The sequence below is a fragment of the Mustela lutreola genome, chromosome 5, assembly GCF_030435805.1.
Source record: "Mustela lutreola isolate mMusLut2 chromosome 5, mMusLut2.pri, whole genome shotgun sequence".
Classification (NCBI taxonomy): domain Eukaryota; kingdom Metazoa; phylum Chordata; class Mammalia; order Carnivora; family Mustelidae; genus Mustela; species Mustela lutreola.
The window spans coordinates 3,936,836-3,955,437 of record NC_081294.1 but is presented as its reverse complement, the minus strand read 5'-3'; the positions used below and the strand labels follow the sequence as shown (position 1 = coordinate 3,955,437).

The 18,602-nt window shown below is 50.2% G+C and overlaps 1 protein-coding gene across 1 annotated transcript in view; it reads right to left on the bottom strand.

Moving 5' to 3' along the window:
* Window positions 1-8,075: 8,075 nt before the first annotated feature.
* Window positions 8,076-18,602, bottom strand: part of ICE1 (interactor of little elongation complex ELL subunit 1) — a 56,959-nt gene continuing 46,432 nt past the window's right edge. Inside the window, exons 16-19 of the mRNA XM_059173598.1 lie at window positions 18,321-18,511; window positions 16,319-16,425; window positions 9,938-10,036; window positions 8,076-9,127 (exon numbers count right to left, since the gene is read on the bottom strand). Coding sequence (XP_059029581.1) covers window positions 8,946-9,127; window positions 9,938-10,036; window positions 16,319-16,425; window positions 18,321-18,511 — 579 coding nt within the window. The 3' untranslated portion in view covers window positions 8,076-8,945. The remainder of the gene's footprint in view (window positions 9,128-9,937; window positions 10,037-16,318; window positions 16,426-18,320; window positions 18,512-18,602) is intronic.

Below are 18,602 nucleotides of genomic sequence, written 5' to 3'. Positions count from 1 at the left end.
TGGGCTCTCTGCTCAGAGAGAAGCCTGCTTTTCCCTCCCCCTCTGCTGCTCCCACTGCTTGTGCTCTCTCTCGCTCTCAGGAGGTTAAATGAAATCTAAGGAAAAAAAGGAAGAAAGGAAGGAAAGGCAGGTTCTAGACTGAAGCCACAGAGACTCGACTCGGACGCCATCTCTGCCTCCCCATGGCTGGGTCTTGGGGCAATGGGGTTGACATTCACCTGCCTCGTGCAGTGCAGTGGCCATCCTGCCTTTTTGGTTGGGGCACATCTGCAGCTCCCTTCTTCCAAGAGACATCAAGAGACAATGGGAGGGTCACCTTGGTGGCTCAGTTGTTGGGCGCCTGCCTTTTGCTCAGGTCATGACCCCAGGATCCTGGGATCAAGCCCTGCATTGGGCTCCCTGCTCAGCGGGAAGCTTGCTTCTCCCTCTCCCACTCACTGTGCTTGTGTTCCCTCTCTCATTGTGTCTCTGTCAAATGAATAACTAAAATCTTTAAAATTAAAAAAGAGAGAGAGAAAGAGAGAATGGGAAAGATCATAAACAAAGTCTGACCTTTCTGACCCCTTATGTTATGCTTTGCTCAGTCCACCTGGTGAAACCCAGGATCTGGGATGCAGGAAACACCTTAACCATGGACACAGACAATTCACAGACCAGCAACAAGTTCCTGCAATTCTGTCTAGGGCTAGCCCGTATCGTCACTAATGTCAAGGAGTCCTAGCCTGCCTGCCCTCAGCTCTGGGAGCAGCTACAGTGATGGCCGTAGCTGAGTTTTAAATGGCCTCAAAGGAAGAAAGAGATATATAACATTCCTTTGTTTTAATAAAAGTAGCTTGCCTTGAAAAACTCCCTACCAAGCAAAAAATTCAAAAGTTTAATCAATTGAAATTAGTGGCACTTAATTACTTTAATAGCTAACAAAGAATATTGTGATATTTGGATATAAACTTGAACATTTAAAGCAAATCTCCCACCCCACCCCCCAAAAATGAGAATCAACAAGAAAACAATAAAGGTAAAAGAAAGCCATCAAAACAACTCCATTCCAATGGTACAAGATTACTAGCTGCAATCACCAGGCCACCAGGACCGTGGAAGAAGACTATCAGAGCTTTAGTGGGCTGTGCTAGTGAGAAGTGATGTCTCCTGAGCTCAGATTCTCAAGATCTGAATGGACATTTTTGGGGGACACCATGCTTTCTATAGAACAGTTTTGAGCCCCACCAAAATCTCTTGGGTGACTCTTAGAAGGATATGACTTAGAGTGTGCACCAGTGATGGCTGCACCAAGACAGAAGACCCATCCCAAGGATGCCAGGAGCCTCGAGAAGTCACCAAAGACTAAAGACATTGTCCCCTCCAACTCCGCCTGAGAAACAGCACGCATCCCTGGCCCTGCTTCCAGCCCCAGGGTTCCAGGGAAGCCGCCTTGGGATTGGGTTAATGGGGAAGAGCTTGGTCTCCAAAGCCCCTTGCTTGAAGCCCTTTTCCAGGCCCTTCAGGAGCCCCGCCGACACCAGCCCCTGCGTCTGTGCTTCTGCAGTAGGTCATCCCCGGAACACACCCGGGGGGCACATCTGGGCTCACCTGCGATATGCATGAGGTCCTTTTTTGTCTATGCCCTTCTGAGCCTGGGACCTTGAGGCTGGGCCCGACTGAGGGGTTCTGCAGGCTGCGGACCAGGTGCAGCGCGCCCCCACCCGGCAGAGCTGGCACCACGCCTGTCACAGACCCCGCCTGCCCCAGATGGTTTTGAAATCCTGTGCAGGAGAGTCTTCTTACTCTAAGATTTTTCTTCTCTCTCTCCTTTCTCCCCACTTGGCCACACTGTGGAACGTGAGTGAAAAGGAATTGCCAGGTAGAGGGCCACATGTAAAAACAAACCATGCACCATAACCTCTCCCCTGTCTCGGGTGCACTGAGAAAACGGGGGTGGGCAGCTGGAGAAAGCCAAAGATAAAGCCACGTGAGCGGACAGTTGCCACTTGTATTTATCTTAATTCGTTTTTTTCAGCGCCAGTGTTTCTATTTAGAAATGAAAGTTATAGGTTTCACAGTTGCACCAGAATCCAGAGAACTCATTTCCTCATCACTAGACAAACAGGCTTAATGAACAAAGACATCTGAAGACATTACTCTGGACGACCGCCACCAGGTCCGGAGCCTGTGTCAGGGCCTGTGTTGGTCCCCTCAAAAATACAAATTTGGAAAGGTCAGGAGTGAGCGCTTTCAAAACTACTTCCCATTCCAGTGCCAGGTAACACACAGATTTCCCAGCTGCAAACAAAGGCTGGCTCTTGGGTGTAGACAGAGGAGAGGTGGTCTGCACAGCCCCTGGGCCTGGGTCTCACCCCTGCTTCCACTGCAAGAGGGCTCCCCAGGGACTGTCCCTGGGGACCCAGCTGGAGACCGCCCTGCACAGGGACTCCTCCCACTTCGTAAAGCAGCTCTTTTGCATTTGAAGGTGGAGGCCAGGGTCCTGTTTGGTTTTCTCAATTGGTCTCTCCCTGGATTCTCCAGAAGAGACAGGACTCTTGAGTACTTGCTGCCACCATGAAGGACCCCAACTCTGCCTTTCTAGAAGTTTCCACACTCATAAGTCTCCAGAATTAGTAAACGCTCTGCAAGAGGCAGGTCCTCCGCACGTGGGGTGTCTCTCTCCCTCTTATCCCCCACACCCCCGGGGTGACGTGCTTGCAGAAGCTCCAGACGAAATCACAAGAACATTGGAGTCATTGATGGGGGCGCCCCCTGCTCTGGGCAGGGCAGCTATGGGGGCTGGCAGCGTTCCGTGGAACACAAGAAACCCCTGTAGGCTAAATGCCTTTTTTTTTTTTTTTAAAGACTACACTTTTTCTCCACAAACTCATTTTTTTTCCAGACGGAGAAGCATTGTTAAAAGACTACAGAGATACAGGTCAGGGGAGCTTTCTGCCTGCGCTGGCACACTCAGCACTTACCCAGTCTTCCTGCCAAAGAAGTTTCTGCAGGTCAGATTCGGGTTGTCCAAACATTGGCAAACAGGACTGTTCATGATTAAAAGAAAACGCGTGCCGGATTATCTCTGCTCATGACTGATGGGCAGGTCGAGGTGGTTTCCAGGTCCCCAGGGACATGTGGGAAAGGTGCAGGGACCAGGCAGAGTGCCTGACATGTGAGGCCTTGGCCATTCTGCCAATGGTTCACTAACCTCTTGTCCCCTTCCATTAGTCCATACGATTGAGGGGCCTTAAATACAGCAGGGAACAAAGCAGGTGTAAACAGATGCTGACTTGGTTAACTCCGCATCATACAACATACTCCTTGCCTCTAGATTCCAACTCCCAAAACATTACTAGGTGTTCATTTTTGAATGATTGTCACAACAGCTTAAATACCATGCCTCAGAAGGCAGAATGGTTCCTTCACTTGGGGTTTGCTACCTATTTATTAGGTTGTTTGCAAGAATCTGACTGGTGTCGGCTTGGACATCAGGCGATCCTAGGAGTCGCCCACCCGAGACAAGGGGTTCAGATGCAGGCGCTGTCTGGGCGAAAGCTGGGTTCAGGCCGCCGCACGCCCCTGCTCACCAGCCTCCCCTTCCGTCAGCGGGCTCCGCAGCGCTCCCCACGCTTCAGGGGGAGCAAGAGCCCCAGTGGGAGCTCCGCATCCTGAGGCCGGAGCAAAGGGACAGCCCTCCAGACCCTCCGGCACCTTCCGCTTCAGAGCGTGCCCACTTCCAACAGCTCAACATGATTCAGTTCTCTTGGTCACCCCAGGCCCTCCCGGCCCCATGCCTTCCACCAAAGGGACAGCTTCCCCAGAGGACCCAGTTCCCCATGGGCAGGAGAATCTGCAGCTCAGCTGTTGGTGACCTCTGGGGTCTGTGGCAGACAGGGAGGACAAGGGCATGTGGCCCCTGACACTGGCCTCAGGACACCACCTGTGGATGTGGAAGGAAGCCCAGGAGCCCAGGCGGGGAGCTGTGGGCCCAGAAAGGAGGGCTGGAGGAACGGGGCTGGAGGGAGACTGACGGGCCAGTGTGTGACCTGCTTTCATTTTTAATTTATGACATGCACACAGTACGAAATCAACATGGAAATTAAATTAAAAATACACCGTATCCCAATTAGACGATTAAAATGGGTCTATAATAATACATATTTACAAGCAGCAACAGGACAATGGAGCGGAGCAGCTCCCGTGAATGCAAAGGCGCGCTGGGCTCAGGGCTTACATACGCGATCCCTAGCTTTCCTTCTCTGAGGCTGTACACTCTTGATTTAGGGCAGATTATCCCCGAGCAGCCAATTAATGACTGTTTGTTAAGAAAAAAATTAACACTCTGAGAGACCCCGCAGACAACTGAGAACAAAGAAGGATGGTTCTCGGGGTGGGAAGAGAGTAACGGGCCTCCTCTTCCTCTCCCGCTGCCCCCACACTGAAGCAGGAGGGGTCAAGGGGGTCTCAGCCGAGTGGCCGGGAGGGCAGAGGTAGCGCCCAGGGACCCCCGCTGCTGGAGCTGTGCACCTGGCCTGCAGGATCGTTCCGCACAACCTGGACAGCTCCACTCTGGGACTCTACGGGTGTGGGGGGAAGTCATGCCCTCTGAGAACCAGGATCTGGGGATTGGTCCACCCGGCGCCCCCCAGGGTCCCCTCCCTGGGCACAGCGCCCTTGGATGGGCTGGGCAGGACCAGCTTTCTGGTCCCGTAGGAGAGTCAGAGGTCCACCTGGGGGAGGCAAGGCTCCAAGTGTGGGCATGGACACGCGGGGGCACGTGTGCCAGGAAGCCCTGGTTGTAGTGTTGTTTGCAAACCCCCAAGGTCCTCCACAGAACGCAGACACTGTCGCTTCCCTGCAGCTGGAGCGCGCCACCTCCCGCTGGCACGTCACTCACAGCTCGGTCGTTGACCACTCCGCACGAACACACTGGCTCAGTGCGGGACCGCTCTGGACCTCACACAAATGACCCCTGCACATAAAGACAACATGTGGCGCCATACATGTAGGTCCCTCCTCGGGAGTCTCGAGGCAGGAACACGAATGGTTTGAAAACCATGAACTGAATTTCTCGGAGAAAGTGCCCGGCAAACAGAAGGATGAAAGGGAGGAAGGCTTTAAGTTAGTGGCTGTGTCTTCCTTCTGAAGCACTTCCCCTGTGTTTCCAGAACATTCCACACTGAAGCCTGTGTGGCTTCTTCAGTCTTCACGAGGCACGGTTAGACGTACACTTCTGGGCTCTCTGCACACTAGGTTCCTGACAATACCGTGCGACACGAGAGGACACATGAGGAATGTGACCTGGAGGAGCGGGGAACGCTCAGTATGGGCAGGCTGGCGTCACACGCCTGGCTAACCGTGGGGGCGCTCACACAGCCTCCCCCCCACAGCGCCACCACTGACGCACCTGGCCGCCTTATTTACTCTTCGTTTTGTCAAAGCATTCCGCTCTAAGATCATTAAAGAACATCCAGAAAAGAACCCAACAAACAGGCAAAATCTGCATTTGCAGTTGGCGGGAGGGGGAGGAGTGCTCCCCAACTCCGCGGTCTCCCACGTTACCTCCACGCGTCCCTCCCGTTCACTGCTGGGGAGAACGCACTCCGCTCAAGGCCCAAGGCGCGCAGAAGGAGGTCTCCCTGGGTGACAGGCCGGGGAGGGTGACGCGCACTCGGCCTGCATCCCAGCGAAGGTGCCCTCTGTGTCCCGGTGGTGCGGTCCATGGGCGAGGCTGCAGCGCCCCCTAATGGCCACGGCGCGACTCTTTCCATTCCCAAGCTCGCACGCAGTCTCCGGCTCTCCACATCCAGGCTGAGCTCCACAGTCACATCCTGTCTTGAGAGAAATGACAGCCTGAAGTATCACCCGCCAGTGGATTTTGTGTTTGGGATGAAAGGCTAGGGCTTTCTCAGGAAAGTTCACGGGCACAGGGCTCAGAAGTGAGCTCAGATCATGGGCCACACTGCTCACTGCCCCTCCTCTCCGGCGCCATCCCGGGGCAGCTCCTCAGGATCCTGCGCCCTTTGTGACCAGCAGCCCAGCCTGGAGCGTGTGGCCCCATGAGAGCGTCATCGCAGGAGCAGAGGAGCAGATGGCCAGGCTTGTCCTGGCTGCTCAGCTTGGGCCACCCAGAGCCCGTGTGCTTCCCGGGCGCCCGGTGGACCCAGCGCTAGGCTAAGGCCTCCCCCATTCACTCCGGCTGCAAGTGCTCACTCACCTGTTGACACGCTCGTTTAAATCCTACACCCCACAGCCCAGGGGTCTGCTTGGATACCAGAAATTCAGTCTAACCGTAGCTTAGAATTGCTTCACAGCCTGAGGGTGCCAGAGCGCTCCAGGGGACGTCGGGTCTGTCCAATAGGCCACAACACCGAACGGACACTGACAAGTGAGCTCCACACACCTGGTGACCAGAGCTCAACAACCAATGGAAAAAGTCTGGGGTTCCCTATCCTCTGCCAATTAAAAACACATAAGCCTACTGAGCTTATAAAACTATGACCAACCCATTCACCAGAAATTCCCCTACAAGCCACCTGCAAACCTAATCTCTTTGCCTTAACATGCTTACCTTTGGGAAATGCTCCCCAAGGTCACTGCCACCCACTGAAGATAAAATGCACTCATCACCTCGCCTGACCCGTGGCACAAGTGGCCGCCTGCCTGCCTCCCCCCCCTTCTTCGCTATGGCCAGGAAACAACCGTCAAGGGACCACACCACTGCCTCCAGCCCCTGCAACTTCAAGTCACAAGGAGGTACTTGTTGGCAAGGTCTTCTCCCTTGTGACTTCACATGTGCATGCACGCGCATACACACACACACACACACACACACATGCACACAGGTACACAGCTTTTAAATAGTCTCCCCACGATGTCAACTCCCCAGCTTCTGCCCGATTTATTCTACCTCCATACTTTTGCCTATAAAAATTATGCTCGTGATTCCTACATCCTGAAAGCACACTTAGTATTTGTGATTCCAACCACCAAACCTGTGCCCATCCCCAACCCCTGGTGCCTAACCCAGTAACCTCGGAGTCTCGACTTCTACTTGGCCCGTTCCCCAGTGCGTGAATTTAGCAGGGAACCTCCAAGATAGATTTGAAACCCACGTACCCTTTGTCTTCTGCGGCCACCCCAGGCTCTCCCCAGACTTCCTAAGCAGTCTTGGTGCCCCTCTTGCCCTGCTCCCATCCTGTGGCCCCAGAACGGCCCTACTAAAATGTGATCTCGCATAGGAGACCTCTGCTCAAACCATCCAACCACCACCAAGCCTGGAGCTGCCCAGGTCCAAAGGATGGCAGTCACCTGCATGACGGACCAAACGCTCGCCTCCTTCAACAGCGTGTCCGGGCTATACCAGCCCCTTCCCGCATGTAACGGGCTCCTCCCCTTCAGAGCCAGTCACCGGTCCAGGACGGTCACTGGTCTCCTCTCAGGGCTGGCTCCCGCCTCCCAGACCCTAGCTCACCTGCTGCCTCCTCAGAGGGACCCTCCTTGCCCAATACACAGAAAGAGAGGAGTCACCCCTACTACTCCTGTGCACAGCTCCACGCTTCCTTCATGCCCTCACTACAATTTCTGACTGCTCATTCACTGGGGTGGGGGGTAGGATTTTCTCTCCCAGCAGGTCACAGGCCCTGGCTTTCTGCTCTCTGGCTCCTCCCAGCGAGGCCCCTAGCGCGAGCACATACTCAGCAAACACTGGAAGAAAGAACAACACACCAACAAAGAGCTTCCAAAGGGCAACGAAGAGTTATTTATAAATCTCAATTATGTTTGTTATAATTACTTTAAAAACACGAGGCAAGAGTAGCAAAATAGTTGTCAAATGTAATTTTTAAAGGGCAGCAGTACTTGTAAGTAAACAAACCCAATCATGGGGGCCAATCAGTATGTAATCATCCGGTTTCCAATGTCACTAAGAGCATCTCAGAGAAACCCGCTAGACAATGGTAATGTAGCATGTTTCTACCACTTGGAATGGCCGTTTTATCTTTGGTTAGAGTGGAGAATTTTCCGTCTTTGGTTAGAGTAGAAGGAATGCCAAAGTGTCACTCTTCACTGATCAGAACAATCATGTGCATGGCTTACTTTTAATTTTTTATTATAAAAAACACATACAAGAATTTTAAGAAATGATGAATATAAGACAAATCAGAACCACGGTGAGTTATTAAACCCATTTTCTATGTACAAATACTAAAATTCCGAAAGTGGAATATCATCAAATGTGAAGCACATCATAGCACGGTCCATATATACACGGCACACACAGAGACCTGCCTGTGCGTCTCTGAATTGTCTATGTACAGGTCGCTGACACAAAGCCTGCAAGTGAACGTCTACTCTTCAGCCCTCCTTGTCCTGATACAGTGACAGTTTGAAGGGCCTGCAGAGATAGGAAGATGATGCACTAGAGCGGGTCTCTAAGGTTCTCTTGGGTTCTCCTCTGACCAGTCGCGCACTATACCTTGAGAAACAATTTGAAGCCCATTTCCAGCTGAGACAGCCGAAGAGTCTTCTAGCTCTTTCTCAGCCAGCTTATTTTTCCCTAGTCAATCATTTCAGCGCAAAGTTCAAAATTAGCCTGGGAACCAAATCACTGCTTTTATATTAAATTCATTATAAAATGCCACTCAATTTTAAAAAGCGACTAAAGGACACTTTCTGCAGCAAAAAAGGGCTAAGTTCAAGTTTTTGTTGTTTGACCAAGACACAATAATACAACCCACATGTCACGGAATCACAACAGCCTTAAGTGAAATGTATGCGGTTCAGGGAAAGGCAGCCCTGCCACGGCTGGCTTCTGTCTCCTCACCAGTGAGGAGAGCCTCTGGGCATTTTCTCTCTTCGATGTCTTTCCTTTTAAAACCTCAGTTTGTGCTCCGCGGGCTGACTCATCTATTTGTACTCGAGATATGTAAAGGCACTTCTCTAGACACCGGGCGCGGGGTGGCTTAGCCGACTTCCTCCGCGCACAGCGAGCTGACTTCCTCCAGGCAGCTGAGCACCGCGGAGGGCACGCTGTGCGCGGTCTCTTGGCGCCAGGCCTCCAGGATCTTGGATATTTCCGCTGGATTGCTGGGACTCAAATCACAGAGCGCGTACACAGCCGCCAGCTGGATGCCCCACGGGATATCTGCAAGGAATTTTCATATCCGTCATTACACAAGAAGATGCTTGTGATTCAAAATGTTCATGCTGTCCTCCACTGAATCACTATTCACATACAGGGCACCCGCTGCCGGCATGAAAAATATGAAAGAAAAGTCCTACAATGAAACAATGGGTGAAGCACACATCTGCAGATGGAAGAAACAGAAGAGCAGCGGAGCAGAAGGGCTGTGGGCAGGCCCCAGTGCTGACCTGGCCCCCAGCCCTGGCAGAGCCAGCACAGGCCATGCGGCCAAAAAGCTCCCAGCCTCGTGTGACCCGCGCCAAAGCTTCCCGGAGCAGCTCTGGAAGGATCACACTCCATTCCAGAGTCTCCATAAAATGTGGATCCCAAAGCATTTGGCAAGTGGTGAGCCCACTGGCTATCCAGTGGGAGTTTTACACGTTGCTCTGAACACGAGGAACGCAGCCCTGCGGGGAGTTTAGCCCGCCCCGCCCCGCACACCACAGTGCACCACCGGAGCAGCAGCCGGGGCCACCGGGCCGCAGCCAGGCCCAAGACCCTGCTGTGAGGGCCTTCTCATTTCGCAGAAGGCTTTTCAGAAGTTATTTAACTAAAATCAGCTAAATTTTAGTTAAATTGTAATTCAAACCACACACCAGAAAACCCACAGCAGCTCCCACGCGGGGCGCACAGGCCGAGTGGCCACAGGCCAATCCCCGCAAGCGCGCGGCAGTGGGGGGCACCGAGCACCGCGCGCAGGAAAGATGCAGATGCTGTGTACAGGAGGAACGCGCGGGACTCAAAAACCACTTCAATCAACAAAGGTTTTACCTTCGTCCCGGGCGTGCTGGATGAACATGCCGATAACAGAGCTGATGTTCTTCACAGCGGACGGGAAGCCCTCCTTCAAGCCCAGCTGGCCTAGGCGACCTGAGGACACAAGGAAACCAAAACGCAAGCCACCTTCAGTGAAGTGTGAACTTCTCGTAAAGCTCTAAAATTCTGGTTTCCTTCCTGTAACACCGTGTACGTGAAGGATCCTGAAGTTCAAATGGGAACATGTTTCTTACATGAAAACAGGTTAAAATGTGAGGCACCAGGACCCCACAGAGCGCCATGTATCTTACTGGGGGCGGTGGGGACCGAGGCGACCAACCACCCCACTCTCACTCACACGCAGGACACAACAGGACCTGGCTGTCTCAGCAAAGGTATCACAAGGAGTGGAACTTGGAAGAAAGACTGGCTGCCGCAGGCTCACTGGGAAATGGTGGACTTCTATGAGGTTCCAGGAAGCTCTGCACAGCTGCCCAGCAGGCCTGGCTTTGGTCTGACCCACAGCCGTTCTGACCCAGCCGAGAAGCACAGCGGCACTTGAGTGTGGTTCGCAGACCCCCAGAGTCCTCAGGGTCAAAACCATTTTCACACCACCAGCACTTTCACTCAGGAGTGACCTGCCTTCTTCCCAGGGCTCAGCCCAGACGGACGGCACGAAAGCCGGGGCCCCAGGGCCTGGGAGCTGCTGGCATGGGGAGGGAACCAGGACGCTCCCCAAGCAACACCCACATCTCCCTGAAAGAATGACTGACTGACTACAGCTCTTCAGACCAAGACAGACACTTTCTCAAAAATGAATAAAGTGAACCTAGTCACTGCAAGGAAATTTATCACTGTTGTCCAAGATAAAATGTGAGCTCTTAAGCAAAACCAGTATTTTGGAAAACCTTCCATCAGCCACCCAGAGCTTGACAGCTTCAAAAATCTGATGAGATCAGTGACGACATTAATGCCTGTTTTCTCGATACTGTTGATATTTGGAAGACCTGTGCAAGTCAGTACTTTCCAAGTGCGCGGAGCAAGTCACAGAATCACGACTGGGCAGAAGGCCACCTCCACGCACTGCGAGAGCCCCAGGCCGCTCAGTGGAGACTCCCTGGGGAGGCTCAGACTTCAAGCTGCATCCAGCCTTCCGGGAGGTCCCCCTTGTGGAAGTTCACCACAGTGTCGAAGAACATCCACAATGATCTGAAGAGGCTATTAAAATACTCCTCTCCCTTTATCAGCTCCGCACAAAACTGTATTATCTTCACACACTTCAACCAAAACAATGTCCTGCAAGAGCCTGAGTGCAGAGCAGAGAGGCCCCCGAGCCAGACAGTGAAGAGGTCCGCGACAGGATAAACGCCTGCGACAGGATAAACGCCTGCGACAGGATAACTGCCCGCGACAGGATAAATGTCTGCGACAGGATAAATGTCAGCGACAGGATAAATGTCCGCGACAGGATAAATGTCCGCGACAGGATAAATATCAGCGACAGGATAAACGCCCGCGACAGGATAAATGCCCGCGACAGGATAAATGTCTGTGACAGGATAAATGTCAGCGACAGGATAAATGTCTGCGACAGGATAAATGTCCGCGAAAGGATAACTGTCCGCGACAGGATAAATGTCCGCGATAGGATAAATGTCAGCGACAGGATAAATGCCCGCGACAGGATAAATGTCTGCGACAGGATTAATGTCTGCGACAGGATAAACGCCCGCGACAGGATAAACGCCTGCGACAGGATTAATGTCTGCAACAGGATAAATGCCCGCGACAGGATAAACGCCTGCGACAGGATAACTGTCCGCGACAGGATAAATGTCTGCGACAGGATAAATGTCCGCGAAAGGATAACTGTCCGCGACAGGATAAATGTCCGCGATAGGATAAATGTCAGCGACAGGATAAATGCCCGCGACAGGATAAATGTCTGCGACAGGATTAATGTCTGCGACAGGATAAACGCCCGCGACAGGATAAACGCCTGCGACAGGATTAATGTCTGCGACAGGATAAATGTCTGCGACAGGATAAATGCCCGCGACAGGATAAACGCCTGCGACAGGATTAATGTCTGCGACAGGATAACTGCCCGCGACAGGATAACTGCCCGCGACAGGATAAACGCCTGCGACAGGATAAAAGCCGTCCTCCTCACCGCTGTCGTCGCTGGGCAAATCCTGCCCATTCATTTAATGTTAAATGAAGAGCTACATGTTATTTTCAATCCTGAACATGTTAACACCTGGTAGGTACGACCTGGAGTGACAGAAGCTCCGGGGTTTCTCGTTGGGGGCAGCGAACGCCAACTGGAGGCTAACGCAAACAAGAGGAGGCCACACAGCTAGTTCCCACTCACCTGGTCCTTCCATCATTCCCAGGATCCGGGGACTCGAGCTTGCTTCAAAGCAGAGGCCCCATTCTCTGTCTCACGGGGAGAGGACTCTGGGACACGCCCGGATGCACTCGTACCACCTTTCTCCTGGGTTCTTACGACAGGCCCCTGTGATCTCTCAGTTCTGCACCCACGTGTTCTCGGTACCACACACATTCTCGGGTCTGTAAGTGAACCCAGGCCCTCAGCTGCATCTCCTTCTCCAATATGGAGAAACAGGCCGAGGACACTACACAGACCTTTACTACTTACTATCCCCAAGAAAAACCAACTTAGTGCTGGTTACATGCACCCTAAATGCTATGACAGAGAGCAAACACTCCATAAATTCCTACTGATGGATGAATGCCTGGAAAATTTCAAATCCAGGATGAAACTATAAATATCTGGATAATTTCTGGTAAATCTTCCACTGAGGCTGAAAAGTATTGTACTTCAGGGATCAGGAACTTCACTTACTGATCACTCAATAGCAGGTAATTATCTGCTTCCAATCGGATCAGACTGGTAATGGTATATCCCCAGATCTGTCCTGCAAGACAATCTACCAGGGGGGTTCAACCCGTTAGTGACAGCAGAGATAGGAACGGGCGTGTGCCAAACACAGATGTGGGCTCATCCATAGGATGTGAGTATAATCTCAGGTAATAGAGAACTCTATGAAAATGGCTTCTGTTCTTTCAATTAAAAATGCTTAATGAATTGGATTTTGTAAGTGATTTAAATTAATGGAGCTATCAGGGTTATAGTAAGAGGAAGTCATAACTCAGAGGTAGGTGGCTTAGGGGAAAAAACTTACATACATGATGACAAAGATGATGGACAAATTTGCTCACTACATGGGAAGAAAAGTCCTCCTACAGAAGGAATGTGAGTCCAGGGTGGCCCAGCCACATTAAAACATAACAAGTAAGAGATGTGGACTTAACTTCCAAGTCTAAGGACTGCCCAGCACCCAGGGAAGCGTGAGGAGGGCAGCTGGGGGCCAGCTGGGAAGGTGCCTGTGTAGCCACCAGGGTTTTCATTCAAGAGTGCAGATACAGACATCCCGAGGGAAAAGTGTGCTGAGATAATTTCAAAAAGGGAACAAGCCCAAGAAGAGACTGGGTGCAAATCAACAATGGTTACACAGCTGGCCCCACAAAAAACTGCTGTGCGAAATGGCGTTCTCCTAGCTTCTAGGATCCAGTCAAGATCAGATGGGCCAGGGGTAGTTCACGAGCTCTCTGGGGGCAGAAAAGGTACCACGTAGCCCTGCACTCAACGTGATCCAGCAGTATGCCAACTGCGGTCCCCACTCTGCCACTCCCCACGGTGTGGCCCCAGAAACAAGGGCTGCGCCTTTCCAAGCTCATGTCTGCCCGACAGAGGTAGGTTCTTCCACTTCTCATGGCCCCCTGAACCCACAGCAATGCACTCTACAAAATGTGCTAACACGTCATCGTTGCAGATGTCAGACCCTGATCTCATAATCCTACACTGGCCAAGAGCAATCTTCACACCCCTGTCCAGCACCAGACAACACAGAACTGCTCTGACAGGAAGCGTCTTTATTTCCCATGGAGTGAAACTCCAGTTAGGGTTTTGCAAATCTAGAAATAAAAATAAACATAACTCCTTTATTTTATGAATGATTAGTGATTTTGGTCATTATTAAATCACAGCCCAGCAATTTAATTACTTGCTAAATTCTTCAGTGTCAGCTTCAGAAACCGCAAGAAGTTCTCCAACGGACTATCTTCTTAGAAACAGTTCCAACTCCCAAGTCTGACAGGTGTGCAGACAGGCCCACGCACATCCGACCCTGACATGACTCCTCAGAACTCTGCCAGCAGGCCTCGCCTGTCTCTGCCCCCCACCCTCGCCATCCACCCGCATCCCACCCCGTCACCCAGGAATATCGCTTCGGTGGACAGCCAGCCAGAGCAGGCAAAGCTGAGCCGCCACTGGCCAGCCCCAGCCCGCGGAACCATGGCCAGCCCGGCTGTCCCGGCGGCCCTCTCCTGTCTACAGAACTAACGAGGCTCCCCAGGCCTGCCTCTGCTCTCACTTTCACCATCACCACCTCTTTGCTATCCACCCTCTGGATCACATTCGATATTTTTATGTTAACATTTTATCCCACAATACTGGTAACTATGTATTGTCAATTATTCCTGTAATATACAACTATGTATGACTTTAATTATGTCAGTATCCACACACACACATCTTCTAAAAAGCTTTTCAGGCACTTTGGACATCCAGCCAAATGTGGAAGACTCCTGAAAGCCCACTGTAGGGGAGATTCAAGCATGAGGCTGACGCTCTGCCACGGACGCCCAGGGACTGTGAGGAAGTTACCAGAAGTGACCAGCAGCCTTCCGCTCTCCCACACCCGTCCCCTCTCCTGTTAACGGCCAACACATATGTGTATGTAAACAACAGCAAAAATCACACCATATTTCCTAAGTGTGACTTCAAAAAGTTTATCATGTTCTTTTCAAGATTCCAAAGATACTTTATCTAGATCAATAGATCTATTTAAGGATTTAACAACATCTCCCAATTTTTTTAATTTTCAAATAGGTTCTATAATTTAAAATGTCATTTCCAAGTATGAACATTTTTCTTGAATCCTGGAGAGAAGATGCTATTGAAAGCAGAGCGAGATGTCCAGGTGCCAGTGCACTGCTGAGAACATGTCCCCAGCCCTGCTCCATCCGTACTGCTTCTGGGGTAGGGCTGAAATGGTTTCTCAGGGCTTCCTGAAATAAGGGACTCTGCACACTGTGTTTTGAGACAGTCCCCCAGGGAGCAGTTCATCCACTTCCACACCTCAAGCTGTCTTTGGAGGCATCTCTTCAAATTCCCCTACCGCCTCCAGTAATCACTTGGCCCACAGGCTCTCTTTCTGGTAACTTCCCCCCAGGTGTACTTCTGGCTCTATCCAGTGGAAGGAGATGTCTTCCCTAAGAGCAGGCTGCTGGTTGGACCATTTTGCACATTCACTTAGCACCACGTGCTTCAGAGCAGCGATGCCTGTTTACTGGGACGGCAACCTAACTAGCTGTTATATACACGTCACAGACGATCTAGTTATGGGACTTACTTAGGTAACTTAAATATTCGCAAACCTTACTTCAAGTGGTACTATCTTGAAGCTCTAACTAATTAAACTCCAAAGATCCTTAAAGGTCACGGTGAGTATGTTCTAGGATCTGAGGGGCTACAACACTGGTTATCAGATGAGCCTTGATGGTGTGGCTCAGGGGGCAAGACTATGTGCTAGAGATGGAGAAGTCCGTTCAAAGTAAGAAGAGCCTTCCCCAAATTAGCCGATCTCATCAGTGATAACTCTGCACAGTCTGGAGAGCAACTCGTCAAAGATGATGCAAGGAGGAAAAAATAAGTAAAAATAAAAAATAAAAAAGTATGGGCGACAGGGAGTAGAACCAAAAACCCCAGAGATCCTGCTTACCCACGATGGAAAAGCATCTATGTCCCATTTAAAATCTATTTAAGCAAGATTTTAATTTCCGGTATGGGCTTGGAGGAGAACAAGGCTAGTAGTCCCTAGTCATGGAGTTGTGTGATGTGACCCTGCCCGGGCCAGCAGAGAACGTGCTACACGAGCAGGACACAGCATGTTACAGACACCGAATGAGTCCCGAGCATCACAGGCTGCAATTCCATGTGCTGCTGGGCACATGGGCATGTGCATGTCCCAGGAGGAACCAAGCAGCACACGTTCAATCACATGTCCAGTGGACCGCGTGAAGACCTCATCTCTGACAAAGTCAGAGAAAACAGTGATTTATAAAGAAAGGGTCTGAGCGAGGAGAAGGAAGTGAGAAGGCATCTGATGCGGTGGTGGCAGAAATCCGTCACTGCGGGAGGGTTTGGTCAGCGACCGCTATTACACTTATTCTCATTATTACACTTATTCTCCCACATATAATATGTGATCAGTAACAATAAACATTTTATTAAAACAGACAACTCACCGATCAGCCTCAGTATCGACGCTATAATAATGTCAGGAGTATATGCAATGTTCGCATGTCCTTTTCTGTATTTTATCCACTTATCCATTACAGGCCACAGCTCTTTACTAAAAAACAACAGAATATATATATACATACACATGCATATACGTACACGAATGTGGAAAGCTTGCATGCTCACCGTCACTCAAAGATCAACAACTTCAAAATGGTCCATGAGAAACAGACAATTGATAAAGAAGGACTTTTCTTTTTAATTTACTTATTTTAAAGTAGGCTCCATGCCCAACGTGGAGCTCAAACTCACAACCGTGAGATCAGGAGTCGCAGGATCTACTAAGCCAGTCAGGCACCCCAGAACAAGGTCTTCTGAAGATGTAACAAAGAGACCAGACACAGGAAGCTCACACAGTCTCCAACCATTCAGATACTTGGGTCCACACTGACTAAAAAGAAGCTGCAAGTACCTATAGGCTTGGACCTTTATTCTGTTTCCACCCCTTCTACAAGGCTTTGAATAGGGACGCTAGACAATGTCCCCAAGTCACAGAACTGGAAGAGGTGGGAATCTGGATTTTTACTGGGGATATTACAGACGTGCATGTGGCACCTGAGTTCTAGAAGCCTCTGCCATGTCCTCGGAGGATCGTGGAGCTCAGAGGCAGCAATCAAACCACACCTTACAAACTCTCTACTGACTGAAAACAGTGCCAGCTCCTCTTTGCTTTCCCTTTCTTCCAAAGTCTATTTACTTCTTATATAGTATTCACAGTATTAAAAAGTTAAATGCCAACACACAGAAAAAAGGCAAATTAAAAGCACCTCAAATTAAGACATTTTCAGATAACATTACTCAACTAATTCTGGACTTTTCTTTCCCTGTACTTCTCTAGGCGCACAAGTATAAATCCAGTGACGGTGAGCACAGCACTCAGGGCTCCGGGTGTGGCACTGGCTCAGGCACAGATCCCACTCTTCACCACTCTGTCCTCGCCCCCAGCAGGGGTGCCCAGAACCACCTGTGGTGGACTTACTTGTCACCCTGCCTGCTGGGCTCCTCTGAGGCAGGAGACGAGGCCACAGGAGGCACTCACATCTTCATACGGACAGTGCTAGACATGCTGCACTCCCTTAGCCAGCAAAGCATGGGAGCTACTTCCATGTCAGTATCTACACATCCACTTACAGCGATTCCTTTAATGTGGCAGTACCATAATTTAATTCCCTATCATTTGACATTTAGACATATAATCTGTCCCTAGTGTTAAGGAGGAACAGTTTTCCACAGAACACATTCAAGTACCTGCAGGATACGGACTATTAATCCTTTGCGAATCCTCTATAATGCCACAGACTCCTTTAAATCAGTCTTTCTCAATCAGGCTTCCAAGAAAATTAAGATCTATGGAACAATCACCTGAATGACGATTTTCTCCGCTCTCCCACCTCCTGTTCTTCCAGAGATAGTATATGGCTAGTGCTAGAATTCTCCATGCACAGAGAAGAGCAGATTCATTACATAAAACAGATGCCTGAGACTAAGCTCCCTCCAGAAAGCCAAGTGAGAAGAGCTGCTAACACGGCATTTTTCCTATGTCTGTTCACATGGGTTTCCCAAGTATCTGAATGTTAAGATCTGATCATGGCACATTCCCCTACACCAGTCATGGAGGGCTGCCTTTCTGGGCACTGCTCTATGAGTTGGGGATGTTCCAGTGAACCCAAACCCCTCCTTCACAGGGGTCACCGCTCCTTGGGAGAGAGAAAGTAGTATCAGAATATCAATAAGTTACAGCCACCACAAAAACAAAGCAAGGGGATGTAACAATAATACATGTCTTTTAACAAGAGTTTTACCAATTTTTAACCAAATCAAATATTGCTTGTAAAATGTTTCAGCAACCTTCAAGAGCAAAACCAATTCAAACCACAATTCAAACCATGTGACAGCCTACCTTCCAATTCAAGAACCCAACTTTCAGTAAGCACAACAGCCTCGTACCTTATAATGTTATCATGTGTCCAAATCCACTTCTGATGGCAGCAGAGCAGGTCGATAGCAAATATATACTCCCAAGTGTTATCACTTAAGTCTTCTCCAAATTTTTCACTGGACTGAAACTCCGTTTTGGGACACAATTGTATGGTCAACAGCAGCTTAGAAACCATGAAACCCACATCCACAGGAGCATTCTAGGAAATGCAAAAGAAAAAAGAAAATTTAGAGTTTCAAATATAACACATCTTATATTAGTCATCTCATAAGTAAGAACGTAATAAGCAT